General features: G+C 56.0%; 1 protein-coding gene across 2 annotated transcripts in view; it reads right to left on the bottom strand.

Annotated features, from left to right (window-relative positions):
- The window catches only part of RADIL (Rap associating with DIL domain), a 54,861-nt gene extending 42,347 nt beyond the window's left edge, over positions 1-12,514 (bottom strand). Inside the window, exons 1-2 of one of the 2 annotated variants that reach the window (XM_069569594.1) lie at positions 12,383-12,514; positions 7,768-8,366 (exon numbers count right to left, since the gene is read on the bottom strand). In XM_069569594.1, the coding sequence (XP_069425695.1) occupies positions 7,768-8,302 (535 nt within the window). In that variant the 5' untranslated portion in view covers positions 8,303-8,366; positions 12,383-12,514. The remainder of the gene's footprint in view (positions 1-7,767; positions 8,367-12,382) is intronic. The other variant, XM_069569593.1, reaches the window with a different exon arrangement.
- Positions 12,515-20,584: the final 8,070 nt, after the last annotated feature.

The raw sequence follows: 20,584 nt of genomic DNA, 5'->3' as shown, positions 1-20,584 counted from the left end.
AAGCATCACCTATTAACAGCTTAAGTTTTTATAACCTGCTCTCTTCTAAGCTTCAGATCCACATCGTCTGACTGCCTTCCTGACACCTCCACTTGGGTGTCTCAAACTGAACACAGTCTACAGAGAACTCTTACTCTTCCCTCCGTAACCTGTTCTCTCTGGGAAGTCACCACTTTGGTAAATGGCACCTCCATCTACGCAGCTGCTCTTATCAGAAATCTGGGCATCATTCTTGACACCTCTTTCTCATCTTTGGCGTCCAGCTCATTTACAAATATTGGTGATTCTACCTCCAGAATATATCTGGCATTCATCACCTTCTACCTGTTGTTCCATAATTCTAGTCCAAGCTGCCATCAACTTTCACCTAGACTCCTACAATAAAGTAATTCATCTATTACTGACTTTTCAAAGTATTCTCTACCCAGTAGCCACATCAGTCTTTAACCCCTTCAGTGGCCTCCCATTAGACTTAGTCTGAAGTCCAAACTCCCTAACACCCCCTTACCGTCTCTCCAGCCTCACCTCTCACAGCCTCCCCGCCCTCTGACTGCCTTGCCTTCTGGTAACTCATATTTCTCTCATTCTCTCACATGTTAAAAAGCAGAGATGTCACTTTGCCAACAAAGGTCCGTCGAGTCAAAGCTATGATTTTTCCAGTAGTCATGTATGGATGTGAGTTGGACCATAAAGAAGGCTGAGTGTCAAAGAATTGACATTTTCAAACTGTGGTGCTGAAAAACACTCTTGAGAGTCCCTTGGACAGCAAGGAGATCAAACCAGTCAATCCTAAAGGAAATCAACCCCTAATATTCATCAGAGGGACTGATGGTGGAGCTCCAATATTTTGGCCACCTGATGCGAGCAGCCAACTCATTGGAAAAGACCCTGACGCTGGAGGAGAAGAGGGTGACAGAGGATGAGACGGTTGGATGGCATCACTGACTCAACTCTGGGAGACAGTGAAGGGCAGGGAAGCCCAGCGTGCTGCAGTCCATGGGGTCGCAAAGACTCAGACACAACTGAGTGACTGAACACCAGCAACAACTCATTCCTGGGTCTCCGCACAGTGCTGTTCCCTCGGCCCAGAAGGTTCTTCCTGCCCCACCTACTGTCTACTCGGCTCACCTGCTTAGTGTTGTCAATTTTGAGACTGGCTTGAATTTCATCTCAGAACATCCCTCACCTCCCTGCTAAATTAGCACCTATACTCTTCTTTTATAGCACACAGAAGTCGTCATTCTGTGTTTTTCGAATCATCTTTTATTTCCCACTGTAGACTCTTAGCTCCATAAGAATATGATGTTTGTTAACTGCTGTATATCCAGTACCTAGTCAAGTACCTAACATAGTAGCACTCAACAAATATTTGCTGGCAAATAAATGAATCTGCATAACAAAGAAAAACCCTTCAGGACTTCCCTTAGTCCAGTGGCTGAGACTCCGCACTCCTAACGCAGGAGGCCTGGATTTGATCCCCAGTCAGAGAACTAGATCCCACGGGCCACATCTAAGAGTCCGCACGCTATGAGTAAAGGTGCCACTGCTGCAACCAAGACCTGGCACAGCCAAGCAAGTGTCTGAAAAGGAAAATTTCTTCACCTTCAAATCACTGGCTAATCAACATCCAGAAGGCCCACCTCTTGAGTTTTGTTTAGGTCGAGGGACCCTTTCAAAGTTACACTCTGACTCAGGAAAATCATCTCAGGACTCAGTTCACAGCCGCTCACACCCGCCGGTAAGGGCATCTCTCTGGCCACATGACTCCAGCACCCTGCCACCCTGCAGCACCTTCTGATTTTAACCTGTTTCTGGGAACATTTCCATGGGGCGGGGGCTCATACTCAATGCTTAAGAATGCGGAATGGCTATCCAAAAAAGCAGGCAGCCTGTCTGCAGAAGCTGCTGTCCCGCAGTAATCCAGAAGCACCATGCTCTAGTGGGGACCCCCAGGGAACTTGGCACAGGCCCTGGAGAGGGTCATCGTGCCACGGTCTGTAGCAGGAAGAATCGGATGCAACCTGAGTGCCCATGATTAGGAGAATGGATCGTGGAGAACAAAAGCAAGTGGTGGAAACCACGCCTCAACAAAAGCAATGCCACAAAAATGAGCTGGATTTACACGCAGCACCGCAGGAGAACTGAATGCTGTATCTTATCACACATTACATAGTGCATAACGTCTGTAGGTGGAAAGAAAACTTAAACGTCAACATAGTCAAATTTATCTGCCTTTCCCCCATGGTTTGTGTCCTATAAAGAAAGCTGAGCACTGAAGAATTGATGCTTTTGAACTGTGGTGCTGGAGAAGACTCTTGAGAGTCCCTTGGACCGCAAGGAGATTCAACCAGTCCATCCTAAAGGAGATCAGTCCTGAATACTCATTGACAGGACTGATGCTGAAACTCCAATACTTTGGCCACCTGATGCAAAGAACTGACTCATTGGCAAACACCCTGATGCTGGGAAAGATTGAAGGCAGGAAGAGAAGGAGACGACAGAGGATGAGATGGTTGGATGGCATCACTGACTTGATGGACATGAGTTCTGAACAAACTCCAGGAGTTGGTGATGGACAGGGAGGCCTGAGGTGCTACAGTTCATGGGGTCGCCAAGAGTCAGACACAACTGAGTGACTGAACTGAAGCCTTATTTATGAAATCTTTCTTTTAGCTCTATAACTTCATCTCTGATGTGTGGGTTTTAAACTGTTTGGAGTGAGGATCCAACTTCACTTTTTCTTCCCTGCACCGTCCCTGGCCATACTTAAGCCAATTCCTCATACGCTTTGTGTCTTCCAAACATTCTGCACCAGTTCTTATCTCCCGCTGTGTCTTGTGTGGTAAGCGGTGAGCCTTTGAAGGCTCCTTAGATGAAGTGGCCTGAAGTCTCCAGGGGTGGCGGGGGAAGGTGCTGCCAGCCAAGCCCCAGGTGGGCACATCCGGCTCGGGGGACAGGGCTTCTAGGCTTCCGTCCAACACCCTGCCTCTATGTGAAACTAAAGGCTGTAATTTTTTTTTTTTTAATCCAAGCAGTGAATCGAAGAATGAAACTGGTTTGTTAGCTAACCAACTTTATGTTCTCTTTAAATTAAAAATCCTCAAGAACAGACTTCCCTCATGGTACAGTGGATAAGAATCCACCTGCCAACGCAGGGGACATGGGTCTGATCCGTAATCTGGGAAGACACCACATTCCTCGGAGCAACTAAGCCGGTGTGCCTTAACTACCGAGCCCGAGAGCCGCCGCTCCTGAGCCTGTGATCCTGAGGCCCGCGTGCTCTGCAACGAGAAGCCACCGCAGTGAGAAGCCGAAGCGCCACGCCGCGACAGACGAGCCCCTTCGACACAGCTAGAGCAAAGCCCACACACACCGCGGCGGCGGCGGCCCAGCACGGCCACAGACAAGCAATGCACGTCCTCAAACGTGCCTTTCAGGCTCAGTCGGTTTCCTAGCTTTAGATGACGGGGAAAGCTGGCCATTGTTTTGCTTTTACTCAACCACGTAAACTAAAGCTTTCCCACAGTGACTGTCGCTGAGAACAGGCTCCAGGGGACTCTTGCTCAAGACTCAAGAGGCAGCTACTCTTCAGTAAGAGAGAAAAGAATCCAGATCACCACCTTCATCCTGAGAGAAGTGTTATGAAACGTGAGATTCTTGGCAAGAGGGAAAAAGGGCAAAAGCAAACAGCACCGAGAAGCTGGGGGACGCAGGACAGAATTCACAGCACACAGCAGCTGAGACAGCAGCGGCCTCACCAGACGCCTGGACACCCCAGGTTAGTCAGGGCTCAGACCTGTCCCCTCCTCCGTGGACGGGGTGGGACGGCAAACACGACCCCAGTCGGCAGCTCATATGACAGGTCCGCCCCGCCAGCCCCTCCAGCCAGCCTCAGAGGAGACAGGTGGCCGGCAGGTCCCGTGGTCAGTGCCGGAGCAGCGCGTTCCTCCTCACTCTAGCCCCGGCCCACGCTCGTGGGCCCCCAAGCCCCCTGCAGGCCGCCCCACCGCCCACGCCCCACAGAGAAAACCAGTCCCAGCCCTGCAGCCTGGGGTGCACCTTGAAGCCCAGACCTACAGAGGAGCTCGCCCTTCTAGTTTGCATCAACCCTTAAGCAGGCACGTAACGAGCACCTGCTGTATGCCAGACCACACAGACACTGCAGAACGATGGGGACAAGCCCAGAGCTGATGCAGAGACGTCCCTGCAGAGAGAACCTTGTGATGCGGCAGCTTTAGAAACCCTCTCAGCCGCCCTCCAAAGAGGGCGCCCAGAGCTAAGGAGGCCCTGCCTCTTAGACAGGAGCAAGGCCAGGCAGGCCGCAAGGAAGGCACCCCAGTCCCTCAGGCAGGGCCCCAGTGCCCAGCCCGGCTGAGGGCCCGGGATACACGGCCTCTGGCGCCTGCAGGAGGCGCAGGCGCAGCGGGCATGCCGAGTTCCCGCCTCCCAGGCCACTGCATCCAAACCAGCGGTTCCCACTCGAGGGTGAACTTGACCCCTGGCCACTCAGCCAGGCCCAGAGACATCTGTGGTTGTCACAACTAGGGGGCGAGGCTGGGACGAAGCTAAGCGTCCTACTGGGCCCAGGGCAGCCCCCACAGCAGAGACCTGCTGGCCCAGAGTGCCCCAGAACTGCGGGTGATAACCCAGCTCATGAGCTCACCTCCGACCCGGGACACACAACAACCCCATGCTCTCGCCTTCCCTCGCCACTGACAAAAACCACATGGCCCGCACCCCTCCCCGGGGTCAGCAGAAGTGACTGCTGCCTTTTTCCAGGGGACAGGCCCAGAGCCCTCTGCATGGAGCACAAGCCCTAGATGCCAGCCTCTGGAAACAGGCGGGAGCGGCTCTGGCCCCCACCCACGCCACACGGGGCTGCCATCCTTTGGAAATCGTGAGCAGGCTGGCAGCTGCGAAAAGGCAATATTCATGGAAAATACATGCTAGCTCTGCCCAAGGACACACTATGGGCACGTGATGACAGCCGGACAGTCCCGGAGAGCCGGGTGGGGTCTTCTTCCAGTGCCCTCGGACAGCCCCTTCCGCCGCCTGGCCAGGAGGGGCGTCCTGGTCACCGGAGGGTGCCTTGGGGGCTCCTGGAGCCTCCAGGATGCATGAGGGGTCTTTTAACCTGAAACCAGGGCAACCAATGAGCCCCCGCACACCACACAGGTGCTCTTCTGACGTGAGGACAAAGTGGGAAAAACCACCATCGCTGTGACTGTTCAGTAACATGACACCTAGGGAGGTGGCGCTTGTTCACAGCTGCACACACGTCCACGCACACACATACACGTCCACACAGGTGGTCCATTCCTCTCGCACCCTTCTCCCAATGAGGTGGACCGTCCACTCCCGGGGCCTAGAGACACCGTCACCCATCCGCAGGGAAGGAGGCAGGGAATCTGGTGTCTGGGTACCCACCGCAGCCCACACCACCTCACAGCCTTCGGCGACACTCGGGAGACTCGGGGCGCCTACAGCATCTCGGGGCTCATCACAGGCCACCCAGGAGGTGGGGCGCCCCTTCTCTGGAGACGCAAGTGTTAGGAACAGGGGCAGAGGCTGCCAGGGAGGAGCTGCCAGAGGGGCTCATCGACCACCCTCCCAACAGCAACACCTTCACTCTTCAATCTCTCTGCAGGCCGCGCCGTCGCGAGGCAGGGGCCCCAGACCCCAAGGTGCACTAGGAGGTAAGGGCCCCTGGGGACCCAGGGGCTGCAGCGGACTCTACGCGGGGGAACAGTGCTGACTGAGTTCACGCATGCGAGCGTATCCACACAGCTGGCCATCCCCAGGATCCCCAGACACCTGCCACAGGGGTCCTGGGCTGTGGTGAAGCTCCACCGCCCATGCCCGGTGGAGCAGGGCTGGGTGGGGCGGGCCCGCCTGCAGGGTCCTCGGTGCTCACTCTGCGGCGTGGTCACTGGCCGGGGGGACGGTCCAGCCAGGAGGCACAGGGCACCCAGGCCACACCCGAGTCAGAGGCTGGCCAGAAAGGCCGACTCCCTGGGGCCCGGGAAGCCTGCTCCAGGCAGGTAACACAACCTGTTTCCAGCCCGGAGAAGTGTGTCAGTGAAACCCCACCCAGGTCAACAGACTCCTCTGAAAACCACCCCCAGAGTGAATAGGCCGGGCACCTTCTCCTGTCTCAACAGTGTAAAAGGAACAGGTCTAAATAGTGTCGCAGAACCGGAGACAAAACCCTGCGCCCCAGATGGTATCCGGCCCCGGGGTTGCACTGCTCCCCCTCCGCTCAAGCAGTCACCCCTGTAACACAGCGCGGCCCCCAGGGCCCACCCGGGACCCACAGAACTGGCGGGGCTGGCCCAGCTCACATGCTCTCTGCTCTCCGTCCAGCAGAGGAAACACTGGGCAGGACGGTGACCGTGAGCCGAACACCCACCCGCCGCCCACGTGACGTGCCGTGGCCCCTTCCAGGCCTCCTAGAGCGAGGCGGGCAAGGAGCCGGAGCCTCGGGAGCAGCAGGGCAGGGCCGGCCCGGAGTCCACAGCCTGCAGCCAGGCCTGCGGGTGGGGCGTTCGGGGCGCTGGTCCGAGGAGAACTAGAAACAATAACGGTGAAATTAACACGGCACTGTAAATCAACTCTACTCTGATAAAATTAATTTAAAAAAAAAAACAATAAAAGAAATAGCCCAGTAACATCAGCTACTCATTGGGCAGCTTCTCATCTCCCAGGTGCCTGCAAATCTGCACAACATGATGGCACACCTGGCCTGTCAGAGGGGCCCCAAGCCCATCACAGGTCCCCCTCCGCTGTGAACTCGAAGAACAAACCCCAAACAAGACAGTCACAGTCGGGAACTCTGCACACACCCCTGCACCCTGGGGCCCCGAGAGGCGAGCACCCAACCTCCAGATCACAAGACCGAGGCCAGAAGGGGTAGCGGGCTCCGCTGCCGCCCACCACCACCGGTGGCAGCCCTGGAGCTGGCACCATGGCCCTGGCAGGCCGCAGGCCCCCGGCCATCAATCTGGCTGCCACACCCTCGTCCCCACACCCTGAGCGTGCAAGGCAGGCTCCACACCAGAGGAGGACCAGAGCACACGAGCGTTCAACACACCTGGGGACACGCACAGGATGTCAGCGAGGGCGCCAGCCTCCTGGCCCCGCAGGACCAAATGATGGGTCTCCCGAGGCCACCGGATGACCTCTGCTCTGAGCCACGTGAGACCACTCCATTTGCTCACATAAAGCCACCGTTTTCGTAAGAAATGAAAGAGAAGTCAAATACGACCTGAGATATATTTAAGAGTCTTTTGGCATTTGGAAAAAACATCTATTTTTCATGGCACTTACTGTTAAGATAACCAGCTTCTTCCACCAAGTGAATAAAAGCCAGACACAAACCAGCGGCCCTGCCGACCCCAGAGGCTGCAGCCCCTAAGGGGCCTGGGCTGCCCCAGCGAGCCTACGGCAGTGACCCACCGCCTCCAGGCCGGGCCTCCTCCGGCCCAGGCCCCGAGCCCTGGCACGCTCCCCCGTGCATTGCAGCTGAGACCCCTTCCTCCAGCAGCACACAGCCCCCTGCCCAAGAGGCCCCAGGAGCCTCAGACGCTGAGGGCCTTTCTGTACCACATCTGCCACCTGCGCGGGCGAGGTCCTCCCTGCCCCACGACACCACAAGGTGGCAGGAGTTGGCACCAGCAGGCGCCCGCCGTGTGGACAGGACCCTCCATCTGTCCCCTCCAGACACCCCGCCTCCCTGCGTCCCCCGAACCCCTACCTTCACCGCCTCACCTGCCGTCATGGTGTCCACATCCTTGGCAGCCAGCTCCTCCACCTCCGACCTCTTCCTCAGCTCAAATCTCCGGGACAAGCCTTCTCGGGGCTTCCATAACTCCTGGATCAGGAGAGGCTTCTCGTTGTCGCCGAACACCCGGAAGCCCTGAGCCTGCCACGTGTTCCCGCCGCCGCCGGCCTGGCCCACCACGTCACACAGCACGAACTGGGAGGCGCACTCGGGGCTCAGTGCATAGCGCTCCAGGGCCTCCCTCACCAGCTCCCGGGCGCTGGACGTGCCAGTGGCCAGGACGCTCTTGTAGTGGGTGCCTGAGCACACGCTGTCCCCAAACACCTTCAGGACCCCGGGGGCCGAGAGCTGCGTGGACAGCTCGGCAGGGTCATCGCCGGCACCCAGGCCCGAGTAGGGGGCATCCAGGTCGCGGTACTTGTAGCTCAGGGTCCGGGACAGCACGCTGGACAGCAGCTGGCCCTGCCGCTTCAGCTTGCTCTTGGCGGGTGGGGACATGATGAAGTGGGTCCCATAGAACATGGTGGGCCCGTCTTCACCGATGAGCACCCAGGGCTCCGGCCAGCGGCAGGGAAGAGGCCGCGTCCTGGGAGAAAACGAAAGGGAGGTGAGCACCGACCAGCAGGAGCCCACGAGGCTCAGGAGAACTTCACCAGACTGGACGGCTGCCCAGGGCCCGCTGCCCCAGCAGAAGCCGCACAGAAGCCACGGACACGGCACCTCGGAGGAATCAAACAGGGAAGATACAGCCGAAGCCGGTGGGACTGTAGGGGACAGAGCAGGTCTGGAGCGGCTGGGGTTCCCTTCAAGGAAAGCCGTCACTAGGAACTCTGCGAGGTCACCCAAGGGCGGAAAAGAGACGCCCAGAGCCAGGGCAGAGTCCAGCACGCCTCCCCTAAACGCCACCTGTCCCACCTGTGCTCCGGGAGACTCAGTGCACAGGGCAACGCAGCCAGCCAACACGTAGGGTCGGCCACACAGGCCAAGCGGACAGCCGCCCACCGTCAGCACACAAGCCCCCGACACGCTGCTCCAGGCGGACCAGTCCTGGTTTGGAGGAGCACTTCCCCGGACAGCAGCACTCGAATGGACACGTGACCACAAATGACACAAAAGGGCTCTTCCAGAAGCAGCAGAGGCATGGCTGGAATGCGGGTGTCCACCCACGGCGTCCAGCCTGGCGCGGGACCTGGCCAAGCCAGAGGGGCCATCTTGCCGAGGAAATCAGAACACAGCGCTGAGATGCCGAGGAGTGTCCTAAAGTCACGACTCTTGTGCACTTGGGGCCCCAGAGGCCTAGGGTTCCAGAGAGCAGGGTCCCGGGCCCTCTCCCCACGAGCTCCAGGTGGGCGGAGGGGAAGGAAGACATCCTCCTCCACGACCACTGGGGGAGGCCGAACACCGCCAGCTCCCAACTCTGCGCCCCCTCCAGGCAGGCAGACCAGTGAGGACAGGTCCGCTTTCTAGAAGGCTCTGGAAACCCAGGCCAGGCCCTGGTGAGAGCAGCTCTGGGCACCGGCCCCCGTGACCAGCATCAGCAGGGGACTCTGCCGCGGTCACCCCCTCAGCCCTGACTCACGGGCGCTGGAAGGGGCTTCCCGGGGGGGAAGGGGACCGCCCCAGGCGAGAGAAGTGACTAGGGAGCTCCCCAAAGACCCACGCCCACACCGCGGGACCCAAACCAGGCGAGGCCCCCGGCCCGGGCACCAACATCGAACCGCGTTCTTCCCGGCAGGCCAGCCCCTGGGCCTCGGTCCCGGCCAGTGAGGTCATCGCCCCCACCCCGACCCCAGGGCTGTGGGAAGGAAGGCTGAGCAGCAGGCCTGCCCTCACGTTCCTCCAAAACCATCCGCAGAGGACCCTGAACTCTTCAAAACGCTCCTGACAACATCACCCCCCGAAGACGGGCTTCCGCAAGCCCACGCGCGCCCACCAGGTGGGCTGGGCTCACAGCCCGCTGTGCAGGCTCACCGCCGCAGAGCCCCGCGCTTGGACCAGCTTTCTGAAGCCCCGACCTGCTGAAAACAGCCAGGGGTCCTCAGCCAAGGCGCACACGAGGTCTCCGGGCTCGAGTCCGGCTGGAAAGGAGCGACTCTGTCCTCCCAGAGGAAAGCGCACCAGCCTCTCAGTTCAGAGGCCGCGGAGCCCAGAGCTGGCTTGGGTCTCCGGCTCAGACCCGTCTGAAGCCCCGACTGACCCTACCACGGAGGCGTCTCCGCTGGGCCTCACGTGACAAGCACACGGCTTTGGTTCGCACACGAGTGCCTTCAAACCACCGCGCCTCCTGAGAGGCACACCACGCGCCTCAGAAAATTCCAACTCGTGCCTCTGGCCACCACCCATTCTCTGCGGACCTGACCCTCCACAGACGCACGGCTCACCTCGAGCACAGCCCCCACAATCCTGACCCAGCCCCGCGGTCCACCAGGGATGTCTGGCAGGGAAACCTCTCTCTCCAGAGATGATGTCCGAGTATAAGAGTAAACAAATACAATGCTGAAAATGGCAGAAGCCGTGTCTCAGCAGAAGGCCAACTCACAGAAAAGTCAGGAAGTAATAAATGCGGGGATTTAAAAGGCCCCAGATACAACAGAGGCCCTCCCAGATGGCTCAGTGGTAAAGAACCCGCCTGCCAATGCAGGAGACACACGTTCGATCCCTGGGTCGGGAAGATCCCCTGGAGGAAGGAAAGGCCACCTATTCCAGTATTCTTGCCTGGAGAATCCCACGGACAGAGGAGCCTGGCGGGCTACATTTCATGGAGTCAAAAAGGGTTGGACACGACTTAGCAACTGAGCAGAGCAGATACAACGAAGAAGTAAACAGCTAGTTTGCACCAGACAGTGCATCTTTACAGGTTCTGTAAGGCTCTTACAGGTTCTAAAACTTATGTGACTCTACTTTAAGTAAAACCAGAAAATCACAGACACACAGCTGCTATGTGTAGAGTCACAGAAGGGGGCCCTCCCTGCTCCGGGGCAAAGTCAGCAACATCAACAAAAAAGAGACACTGACTCACTCCCTTCCAGCAACTGCTTCTTGAGCCCCAAGAAGTCCCAGTAAACACGGACCCTGATGGGCTGGACCCATTTTACCAGGAGACTCATGCCTCCTCATGGTCACTCCCCCTGTGGCCACCCTCAGGGAGGGACCACGGAGCGTGGCCACTTGCTCACAAGCACCCTTCCCCCACAACCACACACAGAATGCAGAGTATAGCCTGTTTGTCAAAATGGGACGCGTGAGTTTTTTGCAAAGGGCAAGAGGCGTGCAGGAGTTTCCTATGGAGCGGAGCACGCCCGGGGTAACCAGATCTGTTTTTTTGGAAGCGTGACCAGCCTTTTCCTCTTCTGCTCAGTCCCCTCCTCTTTCACACAAAAACTTGGGGAAACAGGGGCCCAAGGCTGCAGGTCGCCTGCTGTTGCTTCTCCTGGAGAATGTTTTTCTCTTGTTCCCAAGAAAAGAGTCCAATTTCTGATGAAAACAAGCTCAAGTCACAGCAGCGAGTGAGGTCAGTGCGGGGCTGACTGAATGGGTGGAGGGACATGGCCGTTCCAACACTGCAATGTGGGATCCATTAGCATTTCCACCGGGGCAGGAAAGGAAGAGGGTGGATTCACAGGCTCTGTCTGATTCCGACCAGCCATAAATCCTACATTGACAGCTCCGGCCAGAGCCACACTTTTAAAGATGAAAATAATCTAATCAGATTTAATTCAGGCGTGCTAGCCTCCTGAGAGGGGTCTGACTTTTCTGTCTGTGGGATTAAGGACTGTCTCCTCTCTCCAGCATACTCCAGAGGCTGCGGGAGCTAGTGGGAGACACCTGTAACTAACCAAAGACGCCTGTAGTCACGGCTGGAAAATTCTTTCCAGCAATTCAGATTAATCAAACACTCGACCAGGTGCTGGGAGCCCGGGTGTCTGGGTCTGCAGCCCCGCCCTGGGCCCACCCACTGGCTCCGAAATGGGATAATCCTGTTTCTTCCGCAGGGGTCCCCAGGAGCCCCAGCCCTGCGTGTTTTCTTAACAGGCACTATTTTGTCGAGGGGCTGGAAATGGTACAGAAATAGGAGACAATGCTTTCAGCTGGCACACGAGCGAGGAACGTGCTACTGTGTGAGCAGGAAAACCAGAATAGGCTGTGGGCGTGGGGGGGGGGAGTTGTCGCCCCGACCCTGGAGAAGAGGGTGACGGGCTCCTATGCTCCGTGCCCACCTGCAGGCGCCCCTCTCCAAGAGGGCCGCCAGAGAGACTGAAGCTCGGGGGGACGCCGCGGTTGGGGGGACTAGATTCGGAAGGCCGCAGGGGGCGGTGGTCGCAGGTGACCTGCTGGAACACTCAGGCTAGGCCGACCTCACCCCCTGCAGCTGGCCTGCGGGACCCGCCCCCCGAGACCGCGCCCGGGCCCGAGAGCCGCCTGTTTCCACGACAACCGGACAAGCCTGGCCTGGGCGGCCCGAGAGACGCCCCGTGCGGGCCCAGCCGCCTCTGCGCGGGCCCCCCGCCCCGGGGCCTCGCCGCCCACCCAACCTCCGCGACTCGCAGTCCCGGACGCCACAGAGCGACCCCAGCCGCAGCTCCTCGCGCAACCCTCACTCACCTCCAACGCTGCCCGCCGCCGCCGTCGCCGCATTCCCGCGCGGCTCCCACCCCCGCCGTTGGCCCGAGCCCGTGTCCCGGACCCGCGCATGGCGCGACGCCTCCTGCCAGCCGCCCAACGGACGGGGGCGGTCCCTCGGGGGCGGGGCCCGGTGGGCGGGGCCTCGGGGCGGGGCCGGTGGCGGGAAGACAGGAGCGCGAGCTCCTCCTGCGGCCAACCCGAGACACGGAGCGGGCCTCGGAAAGGGGCGGGGCCTCGGAGGGACGAGCCGCTGGCCCAATGGACGCGGGTGAGACCTGAGGGGGCGGGGCCTCCGTGGGTAGGCGGGGCGACGAGGGATGGGCGGGGCCTAGGGTCCTCCCGCGGCCGCCCAATGAACGCACACAAGGCCTGGAAGGGGCGGGGCCTCGACGGAGGGGTGGAGCCGATAGGGGCGGGCCGGGCTCCAGCACCACGTGCCGACCAATTAATAGGCACAGACGTGCCTCGAAGGCAGAGGTGGGTGGGGCTGGCCGCAGAGAAGCGGGGGCTGGGCCTCGCACCTCTATCTTCAGCTCAAGGGGACTATGCTGGAGAGGCCGGGCCAGTGCTAAGCTCTGGGGCCAAGTGTGGCCTCAGGCTGGGTGGGGGCGGGGGCTGGCAAACTATTTTGTCCTCACCTTCTAGTCCCTAGGTGGACAAGGCCAAGGCAAAGAGGAAGCTAGGTTAAGATAAGTGCTGATGGAAAGCGCTTATGGCGGTACATAGCCGTTACTCTGATACATGAACATCCAAAACACGGAAAGAGGACGAGGATGGCAAGTTCCCTCTCTCTTACAATCCGTTCCCCACCTAGCAGCCAGAGTCTTAAACGACAAATCAGATCATGGCTCGCTTCTGCTTAAAACGATGCAAAACGGGGTCAGCTCAGCTCCGGGGCTCTGGCCCAACCGCCCTCCTCGAGTAACTTGTTTTAAAAGAAGCTCCTGTCCTTAGAGCTCACTTTGGCACAAGTCCTCCTCCGGCTGGGGTTCCACCTTGGAGAAAGGCTTCTCACAGATAGCTGTCTTTGTACCGCCCTGTTCTTGGTCTAGACCTGGGGGATTCATCTGGCCTCTGGATAAAAACATGCAGAATTCTGACCCTGCGAGTGAATCTTTCTGGTGACAGCCATTGGGGTATAAAGGGTTTCCCTGGTGGCTCAGACAGTAGAGAATCTGCCTGCAACACAGGAGACCCAGGTTGCATCCCTAGGTCATGAAGATCCACTGGAGAAGGGAATGGCGATCCATTCCAGTATTCTTGCCTGGAGAATTCCATGGAGGAGCCTGGCAGGCTACAGTCCCTGGGGTCACAAAGAGTGGGACAAGACCAACTGAATAACACTTTCACTTTTTCACTGAGGTATAAAATTTTATGGTCATGACCCCAAATTTGCTAGGGAGAGACTGAGGAGGAGGGAACAGCAATCTACTGACCACCTACTGTCTGCCGGACCCTGGGCCAGGGGCTTTATGTCAGTCACCTCATCTAAAGCTCACATCAACTCTCTGAGGCAGATGCTTTACATCCAGAGAGGTCAAACAGAAGTAGATCCAGAAACTGAGGCCAGGACTGTGTGATTAAATAATATCCTCGGCAAGACTCCCCGTATATCTGCACAGCCTTCCCCACTCTGACCCCGAAGAGGCAAATGTCAGCGCTGGAAGGAGAGCCTGGGTTTAAACCTGTGTTTTTCTCCTAAGGCATTCCTCACCATCATCCTGTCCCAAGGCTTACCCTTCCCCTTACCCCGCTTCAGCAGGGTGGTAGGGGGCAAACTCCCACCTGTGAGCCAAATCTGAGCTGCTGGGTTTTGTAAATAACGCTATATTGGAACCCAGCCACACCACTTTGTTTATATATCGTCTAAAACTGCTTTCAGGCAGCAAAGACTTTTCAGACCCCAAAGTCTAAAATATTTACTGTATGGCCCTTTATAGAAAAATCCACGGCCCCGCTCTTCAGGATCTAGTAATGCCAACTATTTGTTATTTCTTAGCGTCCTTGGTGACTCAGATAGTAAAGAAGTGCATGGGATCCCGAAGAGTTCCACGTGACTGAGCAACTAACATCCACACACACACGCCACACACACCTTTCACATCTCTGTCTTCGCTCAGCTCATCCCCGCTGCCTTGGTACACCTTACCCAATTGTAGCACTCTGCCCAGGTGCCCATAATGAAATAACACAGACCGGGGGGCTTAAACAGTGGAGATTTATTTTCTCATGGTTCTGGAGGCTGGAAGGCCGCGATCAAGGTGCCGGCAGAGAGGCTTTCTTCTGAGGCCGCTCCCCTTGGCTTGCAGATGCCAGCTTCTCCCTGTGTCCTCACGTCCTCCTGCAGTCTGTCCTAATCTCCTCTTGTAAGGACACCAGTCAGACTGGATTAGGGCCCACCCTAATGACCTCATTTTCACTTAATCACTTCTTTAAAGGCCCCGTCTCCAAATGCAGTCACATTCTGAGGTGCTGGGGGTTATAGCTTCAAAATATGGATTTTTTTTTATGTATTTTTTCTGGCTGCACTGGGTCTTCGTTGCCCTCAGGCAGGCTTTCTCTCGTGTGAGCAGGAGTTACTCTCTAGTTGGGGTGTACAGGCTTCCCATTTCGGCAGCTTCTCTTGTTGCAGCGTGCGGAATCTTCCGGGATGGAGGATCAATCCAGTCCACACACAGGCGGATTCTTAGCCACTGGGCCACCAGGGAAGCCTCGATGCATGGATTCGAAAGGAACACAATTCAGTTCCTCATGCAGTCTTCATCATCTGGCTAATTTCCACTCATCCATTAAGACTCAGAGTGGGTGTTACTTACGTAGCTGCTGCCCTCCACGGTGGTCCCCAGTGACTCACACTTTCTGGTTTCACACCCCAGCGTAGTCCCCTCCCAGGCTGAAACAGATCGGAGCTGTGTAAACAGGAAGATGCTGCCGCAGTGACAGTGTGACTTCCGGGGCTAAATTATAAAAGCTGTGGCTTCCGCCCTTGCTGTCTCCAGGATCAGTCCCTCTGGAGGAAGAACATTCAAGCAACCCTGGAGGAGTCCACGTAGCAAGAAAACCAATGCCTCCCATCAAGACAGCACCAACTTGCCACCCGCATGAGCCATCCTGGATGTGGGTTCCCCAGCCCCAGGAACCGCCATGGCTGCCACCCCAACCAATATCCTGGCCGCATTAATGAGGGACCCTCAGCCAGAAGTGGCTCAGACAGTAGAGAATCTGCCTGCAATGCAGGAGACCTGGGTTCAATCCCTGGGTTGGGAAGATCCCCTGGAGAAGGAAATGGCAACCCACTCCAGTATCCTTGCCTGGAGAATCCCATGGACAGAGGAGCCTGGCGGGCCACAGTCCATGAGGTCGCAGAGTCGGGCACAACGAGTAACTAACACAGCCAGAATCACCCAGTAAAGCTGCTTCCGAATTCCCAGCCCTCAGAAACTACCTGAGATGATAAATGTTTACTCCTGACTTGTGCCCCTAAGTTTTGGGGCCACGGTTATGCAGCAATAGATCAATAGATCAGTGAGTGCCCCTTATCCAGAAAGGCCTCCCTGCCCCAGACCTGGCTGCACACCCCTCCTCTGTGCTCCCACAGACTTTTTGGCCTTGCCCCTCAGCTGGTGGGATCCTAGTTCCCAACCAGGGATTGAATCCGGGCCCTCGGCAGTGAGAGCATGGAGTCCTAACCACCGGACCCACCAGGAAATTCCCTCCCACAGACTTTTGTTCTCTACCTTTTTATTCACCAAGTCCAAGTTATATCAAACCATGTTCCTTAAATGCAAATCAGAGATTTCTCCTCCCCATCCTGCGGTCCTCGAATCACTTCCCTTCAAGCTTAAAATCCACGCCCTCCTCCAGGGAGGCCCTGCTGACCCCTCCACCTGCTCCCTCCCTCCACCGCGGAGCTCCAGCGACGCCAAGCTTCTGTCTTCAAACACACCAAGCTCCCTCTTCTGAAACCTTTCCCCTTGCTGCATCCTCTTCCCCAAACGCTCGTCCTGCTGTGCAGGCACAATGCCATCTTTCTCTCCCCGAACCCAGCTCTGGAACTTCTCTGGTGGTCCGGCGGTTACAACTCCTCACTTCCACTGCAGGGCCACAGGTTTGAGCCCTGGTCGGGGAACTAAGATCCCACATACTGTGCGGTGCAGCCAAAGGAAACAATTCTGTTATATGCTGACCATTCTCATAGTGGTCACCCCTGTGCTCATTCTCTGTCTCACAGCCTGTTTAATTCATAGGCCTTTATCACTATTTCTATTTGTGTTTATGTGTATTTGACACACACTAGGATCTGAGTTCTGTAAAGGCCGGCTCCTCATCGTCTTCTTCACTGCTACACATGGCAGAGTAAGTGAAAAAGTGCTAATCACTAAGTCACGTCTGACTCTTCTCAAACCCATGGACTGTAGCCCAACAGGATCCTCTGTCCATGGAATTTCCCAGGCAAGAATACTGGAGTGGGTTGTCATTTCCTTCTCCAGGGGATCTTCCACGGATTGAACTCACCTTTCTTGCATTGGCAGGTGGATTCTTCACCATCTGAGCCACCAGGGACGTCCCAGATTTAGGGCTGCATGAATATTTGTTAAATGAATAAGCAACGGAATGAGCAGATTTCCACCCAGTCTCAACCTCTCACCCCCGCCCTCACCTGGAAGCTTCTCAAGGGCAAGTGCTGGATTTTATTCAGCTTTGTATTCCTTCTGGAAAACTCACTCACTGATTCAGAATAAGGGCTTCTCAGGTGGTACCTGCCAATGCAGGAGACACAGGTTTGATCCCTAGGTCAGGAAGATCCCCTGGAGAAGGGAATGGCAACCCACTCGTGTTCTTGCCTGGAGAATCCCATGGGCAGAGGAGCCTGGCGGGCTGCAGTCCATGGGGCCGCAGAGAGCCAGACACGACTAAGGGACTAACACTTGTATTCCTGCGACTGCTGCCATGGACCCGGGAGCACAATTTGGAGCTGTAGGTTAAATGGAGCGTTGAGCTGCCCTTTGTGGCCACCAGAGGGCAGCAGAGTCCTGGGGCTCAATCTAGGAAAAACTGAAAGGTGCCCAAAGGAAAAAACATCTTGTTAAGGTCAAAGGGCAGGTTCAGGGGCAGAGAGAGACTGGGCTCTCCAGAGGCCAGGAGAGGGGGAAGGAGGCAGCAGGCACAGGGAGGAAGTTACCTCTCCATCCCTAGAAGGGGCTGGAGAAACGAGCGGTTTCGGGCTCAGGTTCCATACCCCATGAGCTCAGCACCACGACCCACAACAGCAGAGCTCAGGGCTCCCTGTAGACTCACCAGCCGACAGCTCTGCAGTTATCTGTCTTCCCACATCCTCTGCTAAACGGCTTTCGGCTGACAACTGGTACCCCCGGCAATGGTAAGGTACCGATGCCAGGACTTAGGTGCTGGGTCCTTGCACCCTTTAATCAACAGAGGTTGGTAAGAGGTCAGACAAGCAGTTCAGGCGAGGGAGGCTATCCCGGGATTCCTGCTAGCACGAAGGAGCAAACACGAGTAACAGGTGTCCTCGCTCGCTCTAAGGAGCGTGGGCTGCTTCCTTAACCGGGGTGAGGGTCGGGAGCATCAGCGCATCTGGCGGGAGGAGCCACTCGGGTGGTCTGCCCACCCCCTTGGTGGTGCTGCACGTGGGGATCAAGCCGAGGACCCTGCTTTTGCTCCCAGAACCTCAGATGTGGCAGTTGGTCTGTAGCCTTTTTGTATCTTATTGTTCCTAATTGGCCCCAACTCCACATGCCTGCAGTTATTTTTAGCCCCTTTTAGTTTCTTTTTATTTCCTTGCTTGAGGAGATGTTTGTCCAAGGGCAAGCACTGCAGTTAAGGGTCCCAGGTCCCAGCAGAGCTCAGTATGGGGTGTCAGGAGTAGAGTAATGTCTGGAGTAACAGGACTACGAAAGTAAAAGATGCTTGCTCCTTGGAAGAAAGGCTATGACAAACCTAGGTGTATTAAAAAACAGAGACATCACTTTGCCAACAAAGGTCCATCCAATCAAAGCTATGGTTCTTCCAGTCCTCATGTATGGATGTGAGAGGTGAACTGTAAAGAAGGCTGAGCGAGAAGACTGTTGAGAGTCCCTTGGACTGCAAGGAGATCAAACCAGTCAATCCTAAGGGAAATCAGTCCTGAATATTCACTGGAAAGACTGATGCTGAAGCTGAAGCTCCAATGCTTTGGCCACCTGATGGGAAGAGCTGACTCACTCGGAAAAAAACCCTGATGCCAGGAAAGATTGAGGGCAGGAGAAAGGGGTGACAGAGAATGAGATGGTTGGATGGCATCACCAACTCAATGGACATAAAGTCTGAGCAAACTCTGGGAGACAGTGAAGGACAGGGAAGTCTGGTGTGCCACAGTCCATGGGTCACAAAGAATCAGACACGATTGAGCGACTGAATCACACCAAGAGGCCTACAGGATGATACGAGGGTACCATGCTGCTAAGCTGCTGCTAAGTCGCTTCAGTCGTGTCCGCCTCTGTGCGACCCTGTAGACGGCAGCCCACCAGGCTCCCCCATCCCTGGGATTCTCCAGGGTACCACAGCTTCAGAGTAATGCGTAGGGCACCAGGACTACAGAGACACAGTACTTGATACTATTCAGTTTGAAGTTGGTGCATATATTCTGATGTAGACATCCAACATTCGGTGCTAGGCATCTGTACCTCAGGTGAGCTATTTAGTTAGGAAATAGCAACTCAGAGTCACTAGCATAACCCACTATATAGCACAGGGAACTATACTCAATATCTTGTACTAACCTATAATAGAAGAGAATGTTAAAGAGAAAAAAATTTAAAAATATATATATATATATGGGCTTCCCACATGGTGCTGGTGGTAAAAAGCCTGCCTGCCAATGTAGGAAACAACAAGTTTCAAAAGTCATTAGCATGTTGACAGGAAATGAAGCCTGGGCAGTGTTTAATTGGAACCAACAGTAACGCTAACATTCTGCTATTGTTCAGTTGCTAAATCGTGTCTGACTCTTTCAACCCCATGGACGGCAGCATGCCAGGCTCCCCTGTCCTTCACTATCATCCCGGAGTTTGCTCAGACTCATGTCCATTGAGTCAGTGATGCCATCCAACCATCTCTCTCTGTCGCCCCCTTCTCCTGCCCTCAGTCTTTCCTGGCATCAGGGTCTCTTCCAATGAGTTGGCTCTTCGCGTCAGGCGGCCAAAGTATCGGAGCTGCACCTTAAGCATCAGTCTTTCCAATTAAAGTAGACCACGTCAAATTACTCTGGAGTGTTGGGTCCATCATAAACTTGAATCATATTAACCGTCAAAGAGTTTAGGCTGGGGGGGGTGCTTTAAGAAATCCTCTACCCCAGTGATTATTAAACGGCTCCTGTGGTGACGTCTCTGGAAGTTCTAGCGCTCTTGGGACTGGGAGTATCTCTCAGACCACATAGGAATCAGGATTAATTTCCTTAGCCAAAAATGGGACCTTGTAATAAACACAAGACCTGAGCACCTGTGGCCTCTAGAGGGCACACTGTTGAGCCGAAATGCTCGCCTGGGTCTGCCATTTCTGTGGAGATTAATTCTTTACTGCTTACTTGATTTGTTGCTGCCTGGGAGCATTTTGGGAGAGGTCCCGAGACAGGCTGGGACCCGAGACCCCTTGGCCCAATGCTTGCACTTCGACCTACACTATACAAGAAAATCATGAAGAACCAGAAGTAACCGCGTGTTTGCACAGCCGGGGCAAATTCTGGGCAAGAGGTGCGGAAAGACCAAGAGAGCCCCGCTGCTCCCTTCCCAGGGAAATCACAGCGAAGGCTGAGGTCCACGTTCCCCCGCTCCGTCTGCTTCCTGACCCACCTGGTGCTTCCCACTGTAGCCCTGCCTGGCAGTGCCCACCTCCTTCTCTTGGGGTCTGTGAATAACTGTCTTTTCAGTGGCAGTCATCTCCTGATCCATGGTCTCACCATCCTTGAATAATAATAAAATCTACTTTAAAAAATATATATTTTGGCCACACCACTCAGCATCTGGGATCTTAGTTCTCCGACCAGGGATTAAACCTGCACCCACTCTGGACTGCCAGGGAAATCCCACGATCTACCTTTTAAAGCAGGGTGTTTGGCCAGCCTCCCCAGCTGACTCTCCCCACCAGCTGAAGCCAATTCTGAATTCCTGACCAACAGAAGCCAAA

Source organism: Ovis canadensis, chromosome 24 (assembly GCF_042477335.2).
Source record: "Ovis canadensis isolate MfBH-ARS-UI-01 breed Bighorn chromosome 24, ARS-UI_OviCan_v2, whole genome shotgun sequence".
Lineage (NCBI taxonomy): Eukaryota > Metazoa > Chordata > Mammalia > Artiodactyla > Bovidae > Ovis > Ovis canadensis.
Note: the sequence above shows the minus strand (reverse complement) of the source record. Positions and strands in the feature narration are given on the sequence as shown.